This window comes from Nomia melanderi, unplaced genomic scaffold (genome assembly GCF_051020985.1).
Source record: "Nomia melanderi isolate GNS246 unplaced genomic scaffold, iyNomMela1 scaffold0934, whole genome shotgun sequence".
In the NCBI taxonomy this organism is placed as follows: domain Eukaryota; kingdom Metazoa; phylum Arthropoda; class Insecta; order Hymenoptera; family Halictidae; genus Nomia; species Nomia melanderi.
Window position 1 is genome coordinate 1 of NW_027476048.1, and position 8,166 is coordinate 8,166.

Consider the following 8,166-nt stretch of genomic DNA (forward strand, 5'->3'; position numbering starts at 1 on the left):
TAACATAACTATATAAAACTCTATAAAACGGTATAAAACTATATAAAACTATATAAAACTGTCTGAAACTGTATAAAACTATACAAACTATATAAAACTATATAATACTATATAAAACCATTGTTAAGGCCACTGACAGCCTTAACGTTTCCTCCGACCCCTTAGAACCATCGTACTTTTTAGTTTGTATACACCTTTTATGTTTGCTACGGCTTATTGTACATTTGGTAGTTTTTTCGAAATAATAGGAGCCTTCGTCCCGTTCACAACTTGCAATCGTCTTTACGGTATTACGAGAAGGGACCGTGGCAGCCATAAATCCCTGAACCCATATGGCCCGCGATTATTGCTGTAGATTTTCTTTGCCTATTGTTTACATCTGGTGTCCAGTCACCAGTATTTTTAACTCTCTTGCCCGTCCGTTAGCATGTGTTTCTAAGGCCAAGCGTTTCTTGCTTTTTACCTGCCACGGTCGGCGATTGCAAACGGGACGAATTAGTTATTAACTTTAGCAACTAGGAAGACTAGAAGGGAAGGGATTGTGTCTCCCTTCCACAACCATTTTCAGATCGAAAAGGGCCAACCAGAACGTCTTCACCCCCGTGAAGACGACATTGCGGAGGTGTCGTCGAAGACGATTCTGGGAGGCCCAGTGAGTCGAGAATAACGAGTCGAGAATAGCGAGTCGAGAATAGCGAGTCGAGAATAGCGAGTCGAGAATCATAGTTGGAAACAAATAGTCAAACAAGCAAATAGAGAACATCGAACATATTTCGAGTCACTACACTGATTTTCACAAGTAAATACAGTCCACTTCACAAACCTAAAAATTCGCACAAAGTTAACTCGGCGTGCGACGTACTAGTTTAACTACCGAACATAGTCGGTGGAAAACAAGGTACACGACATTTGGTCCTTCGAGCCGGATTTTTCGGCAAATATAGAAACATAGAGCAGTGTAGTGACTACCGAGGAGTGACTCAATTGTAATTAGTACATCCTCCTTGGACATCATTGACAATTGTTAGCAAGTATAGAGCTTGTAGTGCAGCAGAAAAGCAGTTCATATATTGGGATCTTAGCCTCACTTTGGAGAGGGCAGATCAACAGCATCACCGTAGGATAATACGTCGCCGGTGAAGCTGAGCTATTCGTAAGCAGCCGTATCGGACACCTCAACTGAGGAAGCAGCCAGATTTGGACGCCTCAACCGGGGAAGCAGCCGTCGGACAGCGGATACATCAAGGCATCGCAGCAGCATCAAGGCATCGCAGCAGCATCAAGGCATCGCAACAGCATCAAGGCATCGCAGCAGCATCAAGGCAGCGCAGCAGCATCAAGGCATCGCAGCAGCATCAAGGCATCGCAGCAACATCAAGGCAGCGCAGCAGCATCAAGGCATCGCAGCAGCATCAAGGCATCGCAGCAGCATCAAGGCATCGCAGCAGCATCAAGGCATCGCAGCAGCATCAAGGCATCGCAGCAGTCTCAAGGATTCGCAGCAGTAGCACTATTTAGAAGCTCAGACGCCTGTAGGGTGAGTCTAGAAATCACCACTCCTTCACACATTGTTCCTTATTGACCAGTCGCGATCTCGATTCCATTAGTTGTTCAATTATCGCAATATGACGAACGTACCTGAGACAGCTCAATTAAAGGGTCTTAAGAGACAACGAGCCACAATTAAGGGGCAACTTACGCGGATAGAAACATATCTGGGTGAGGACGATCAGTTTGACATTCATGAATTACAAATTCGCAAGGAAAAGGTGATAGAGTTAAATACAAGCTTTGAAAACGTTCAGTCAAGCATAGAGTTAGAGGACGAGGTTTCCGATCACGATTCGGAAAGAGAACAGTTCGAACGAAACTATTTTAAGATAAGTAGCCTCCTAAACCGCCGAATTGAGAGATTACAAACCCCTAGTAATTTAGCAAGCACAGGTAGATCCACAGACTCGCCAAATACCGTAACGGTAAGGCAAGAAAGTACTCTTCTACCAAAAATAGAGATAAAACCATACGACGGTAATCCCATTGAATGGCACAGTTTCCATGATACCTTTAAAACATTGGTCCACGACAATTTAGACTTACCTGCGGTACAAAAATTCCATCTATTGAAAAATGCACTTCGCGGAGAAATTGCGTCGGTAATTACCTCGTTAAACGCGTCAGAACCGAACTACCGGGTCGCTTGGGACTTGTTACAAAGGCGATGCAACAGACCGCGACAAATCGTACAGTCGCATTTGAAAACGTTATTTGAATTACCAGAAGTAACTCGCGATGCACCCTCGAGCCTCAGATCATTGGCGGAGCAGGCTCAAATGCATGTAAATGCACTCGCCACTCTAGGTCAGCCCGTAGAACAATGGGACGCGATATTAGTTTATTTGATAGGAAAAAAGCTAGACAAAAATACTCGACGCGGATGGGAACGCACGTTAGAAAATGATGAGATGCTGACATTCGAACAATTAGTTAGTTTTGTAAACAAACAAGCGCGTGGCGAGGAGATTGAAGCGGAATTTTCTAACACAATGAAACGGGTTCCGTATCAAGATCGTCCGCTACGAAACAAGGTTAATGCAAGGGGGTACAGCCACGTAGCGTACGTAGCGTACGTAATTGCTTCCGAACTGGACATTTAGTCGCCACGTGTCAAGCAAACGGATGCAGGAAATGCAATCAAAGGCACAATACATTATTACATTTTAATAATGAACACCGGGTCAATACGAACACTAGTAACACCCAAGTAGAAGCTCAAATAACAAACGCGGGAGCCAATGCAACTGCGTTAACGGTCACATGTGATTCAGAAATATTGCTTGGTACAGCGCGGATTAAAATATTGGACAAATTCAACAAGGAACACGAGTGCCGCGTTTTATTAGACGGGGGATCTCAGACGCATTTTATAACCAGTGAACTAGCCGAAAAATTGCAATTATGTAAGCATAACGTAAATTTAACGCTATCAGGTTTAGGTCAGCAGGCGACCAGGGCACAATATAGTGTAAAAACAATAGTCAAGGCGCGGAATAGTAATTTTTCCAGTCCGATATCGATGATTGCTGTACCCTCGATTACCGGATTATTACCATCCCGACTAGTAAACAGAACCGCGATTCAAGTACCGCAAAACATCGCGTTAGCAGATCCGGAATTCCATAAGCCAGGGAAGATAGACGCGTTATTAGGCAATACATTGTTCTTCAGCCTATTAAGCATAGGACAAATTAAATTAAATAACAACAGTATCATATTGCAGAAAACTAGGTTAGGATGGATAGTTACTGGCAAAACAGATTTACAACCCGCGTATAAGAACCCATCGGTAAAATCGTTCCATGTTACGTCGAGCTTAGATAAAACGTTAAACAAATTCTGGGAGATAGAAGAAGTCGCGAAGAAATCGTATTTATCAGAAGAAGAAAGGGCCGCGGAAATTTCATTTAAACAGGGTACAAGACGAGACGCAGACGGACGATATTGCGTAAGATTACCGTTCAACGAGAATAAACAACGGTTAGGGAGTTCGCGAGAGATAGCGCTAAAGAGATTTTATGCTTTAGAACGGAAATTACATTCCAATCAGGAACTCTTAATAGGATATCGGGAATTTTTAAAGGAATACGAACAATTAGGGCATATGACACAGGTCAGCGGAGGCGATCTCACCGAGGGTTTCTACCTGCCGCACCACGCGGTAATAAAAGAGTCGAGCGAGACAACGAAGATACGCGTAGTATTCGATGCATCTTCAAAAACCTCAACGGGAATAGCCCTCAATGACGCTTTATTAAATGGGCCTATCCTACAGGATACCCTATACAAATTATTGCTTAGATTTCGTTCGCACTCCTATGTTTTAACGGCGGATGTAGAGAAGATGTTTCGACAGATTAGGGTACATACGGATGACAGGAAGTACCAAAGGATTTTGTGGCGCGATTCGCGAGATAAGCCAATTAGAACTTACGAACTCAATACCGTAACGTACGGAACCACGTCGGCTCCATTTTTGGCCGTCCGTTGTCTCCAACAACTAGCAGTCGATGAACAGAAGAGTTTTCCCGTCGCAGCAGACGTATTCAGGACAGATTTTTATGTCGACGATTTGCTCACTGGAGCACCCACGCGTGAACAGGCATTAAAAATACGCGAAGAAGCAGTAGGATTAGCACGTTTAGGCGGGTTTCACTTGAGACAGTGGACGTCAAACGACGAGAGTCTGGTTGAGGACTTAGAATCAAGCAATCAAGAACGCACTCTTTCCTTAGACATAGACGAGACCAGGAAAGCGTTAGGTATAGGTTGGAACCCAAGGACGGACGAGTTACGATACAGCATAAAGTTGACCGAAGACAAACCCCGACCTACGAAACGTACGATACTGTCACAGATCGCGCAGTTATTTGACCCGTTAGGACTGTTAGGACCGGTAATAGTACACGCAAAAATCATTATGCAACGACTGTGGAAGGCTGACCTAGGCTGGGATGAATCTGTTCCCCAATCGATTTTTACAATGTGGGTGGAATTTATGCAAGAACTACCATACTTGAATAAATTCTCAACACCACGGAAAATCATTGTCGACAACCCATTGGAAATCCAATTACATGGGTTTTGTGATGCCAGTGAGGCGGCTTATGGTGCGTGCATTTACTTGCGGTCAATTAACAAACAAGGAGACTGTAAGGTTAACCTATTGTGCGCGAAATCAAGAGTTGCACCAGTAAAAACTATTTCATTACCTCGGTTAGAGTTGTGTGCCGCCAAGCTATTAGCAAATTTAGTAAGGGAAACCATTAACGCGATGACCCACGTTGAATTTAAAGGGATTGTTTTATGGTCAGACTCAACCATAGCTTTGAATTGGATTAGGACTCCACCACACACATTGAAAACATTCGTTGCTAATCGTGTAAGCGAAATTCAAGAGCAGACAGATGTTCAAAGTTGGAGGCACATTTCTAGTATAGAAAATCCGGCAGACTTTATATCCAGAGGTCAAACACCTCTTGTCTTTCTTAATAACCCAACATGGTTAAAGGGTCCGCAGTGGCTGTCGCAAGCCGAGCGAGCCTGGCCATTTATGATACTACCTGCAATAGAAATACCGGAAACACGTAGCTTCAAGGTTTTAATAGCAACAGTTGATACAACAGACTTCGTTAATAGATTCTCAACAATAAATAAACTTAACAGAGTACTTGCATACATATTACGTTTTTATAATAATTGTAAGAGCAGAAACAGAGTAGCAGACGAACTTACTAGTTTAGAGATTTCCAACGCACACGTACACTTATTAAAATTAATCCAAGAACAAGAGTTTGCGCAGGAATTAAAGGATTTAAGGGAAGGCAGGGAAATAAGCAAAAAGAGTAAACTGCTCAACCTAACTCCTTTCATCGACGAGAAGGGTTTAATCCGAGTCGGTGGTCGATTAAAACACGCATCGATAAAGTATACATACAAACACCCAATATTACTACCACGCAACAACCACGTTACAGAATTAATAGTTAGACACGAACATTTAAAACACTGGCACGCGGGTATTCAAGCCACATTAAATGCCGTCAGACAAAGATATTGGCCAATAGATGGCAAGAATCTCACACGCAGGTTAATCCACGCCTGTATAAATTGCGTTAAAACCAATCCCAAGCTATCCGAGTATGTTATGGGGAATTTACCAAAGGATCGTGTGACTCAAACACGTCCATTCGAAACCGCAGGAGTCGATTATTGCGAACCATTCTTTCTAAAGGAACGGAAACACAGAAATGTAAGTAAAATCAAGGGATATGTTGTAGTGTTTGTATGCTTCGCCACAAAGGCAACTCATTTAGAATTAGTCACAGACCTCACCACGGAGGCATGCATAGCTGCTATCAAGCGATTTTTTGCGAGAAGGGGGAGATCACGAATCATATATTCAGACAACGGGAGCAATTTTATAGGCGCGAATAATGAAATAAGGGAACTGACCACATTCGTAAATTCGAAAGAACACAAGGGAAAATTAAAACGGTACTTAACCGATGAAGGAGTCAACTGGTCGTTCTCTCCACCCCGTTCGCCTCATTTTGGGGGCCTATGGGAAGCCGCGGTGAAGGCTTTTAAAAGACATTTAAAGGGTACGATTGGAGACGCACTGTTCACGTACGAACAATTGAACAGCATAATAATCGAGATCGAGGCTATTCTAAATTCCCGACCACTAACACCCCTATCCTCTGATCCTAATGACTATATCGCACTAACACCCGCACACTTCCTTATTGGTGATTCATTACAAACCCTACCGGAATATGAGTGGACAGATGTGCATATCAGAAGGCTGTCATTGTGGCAACATACTCAAAGGGTGAAGCAACACTTTTGGAGTAGATGGCATCGGGAGTATCTACACGAGTTGCATACAAGATCCAAATGGCATATTGGTAACAGTGCAGGTATTAAGGAAGGGACACTGGTACTGATACGAGAGGACAACCTTCCACCGTTGCAGTGGAAATTGGGCCGAATCTTGGAGGTACATCCAGGGGACGACAAGATTATCCGTGTGGTGACTGTAAAGACACCGCTAGGAGTGTACAAACGGAGTGTAAAAAGACTTGCGCCACTACCGATAGACTGAGCGTAGCATCTATAGTTCATTGTATATACGTATAGGCCTTTGTGTATAGATATAAGTTAGTTTTTTCTGATTATGCACTCTCCAGACTTCACAGTTTAATGTAATAGTTTAGACATGTTGAACGGAACCGTTCAAGGGGGGCGGTATGTTAAGGCCACTTACAGCCTTAACGTTTCCTCCGACCCCTTAGAACCATCGTACTTTTTAGTTTGTATACACCTTTTATGTTTGCTACGGCTTATTGTACATTTGGTAGTTTTTTCGAAATAATAGGAGCCTTCATCCCGTTCACAACTTGCAATCGTCTTTACGGTATTACGAGAAGGGACCGTGGCAGCCATAAATCCCTGAACCCATAAGGCCCGCGATTATTGCTGTAGATTTTCTTTGCCTATTGTTTACATCTGGTGTCCAGTCACCAGTATTTTTAACTCTCTTGCCCGTCCGTTAGCATGTGTTTCTAAGGCCAAGCGTTTCTTGCTTTTTACCTGCCACGGTCGGCGATTGCAAACGGGACGAATTAGTTATTAACTTTAGCAACTAGGAAGACTAGAAGGGAAGGGATTGTGTCTCCCTTCCACAACCATTTTCAGATCGAAAAGGGCCAACCAGAACGTCTTCACCCCCGTGAAGACGACATTGCGGAGGTGTCGTCGAAGACGATTCGGGGAGGCCCAGTGAGTCGAGAATAACGAGTCGAGAATAGCGAGTCGAGAATAGCGAGTCGAGAATAGCGAGTCGAGAATCATAGTTGGAAACAAATAGTCAAACAAGCAAATAGAGAACATCGAACATATTTCGAGTCACTACACTGATTTTCACAAGTAAATACAGTCCACTTCACAAACCTAAAAATTCGCACAAAGTTAACTCGGCGTGCGACGTACTAGTTTAACTACCGAACATAGTCGGTGGAAAACAAGGTACACGACAACCATATAAAGCTATACAAACTATATAAAACTATATAAAACCATATAATACTATTTAAAAGTATATAAAACTATATCAAACTATATAAAACTATATAAAACTATATAAAACTATATAAAACTATATAAAACTATATAAAACTATATAAAACTATATAAAACTATATAAAACTAATAAAACTATATAAAACTATATAAAACAATATAAAACTGTCTGAAACTGTATAAAACTATATAAACTATATAAAACTATATAAAACTATATAAAACAATATAAAACTATATAAAATTATATAAAACTATATAAGACTATATAAAACTGTATAAAACTATGGAGAACTATATATAACTATATAAAGATGTTTAATACTATATAAAACTATATAAAGCTATAATAAAACTAATAAAACTAATAAAACTATATAAAACTATGTAAAACTATATAAAACTATATAAAACAATATAAAACTGTCTGAAACTGTATAAAACTATATAAACTATATAAAACTATATAAAACTATATAAAACGATATGAGACTATATAAAATTATATAAAACTATATAAAACTATAT

General features: G+C 41.3%; 1 protein-coding gene across 1 annotated transcript; it reads left to right on the plus strand.

The window, feature by feature from the left end:
- Positions 1-1,625: 1,625 nt before the first annotated feature.
- LOC116434332 (uncharacterized) lies at positions 1,626-6,661 on the plus strand. Its single transcript, XM_076374193.1, has 2 exons — positions 1,626-2,599; positions 2,683-6,661. Exons 1-2 carry the CDS (start codon positions 1,626-1,628, stop codon positions 6,659-6,661), a joined length of 4,953 nt encoding a protein of 1,650 aa, XP_076230308.1.
- The last annotated feature ends 1,505 nt before the right edge of the window (positions 6,662-8,166 follow it).

Bases quoted from the DNA above. Each gene is read 5' to 3' on its own strand.
- LOC116434332 (XM_076374193.1), top strand. From the start codon at position 1,626: ATGACGAACGTACCTGAGACAGCTCAATTAAAGGGTCTTAAGAGACAA. The intron at 2,600-2,682 runs GTACAGCCACGT...AAACGGATGCAG, and splicing joins AACAAGGTTAATGCAAGGGG to GAAATGCAATCAAAGGCACA.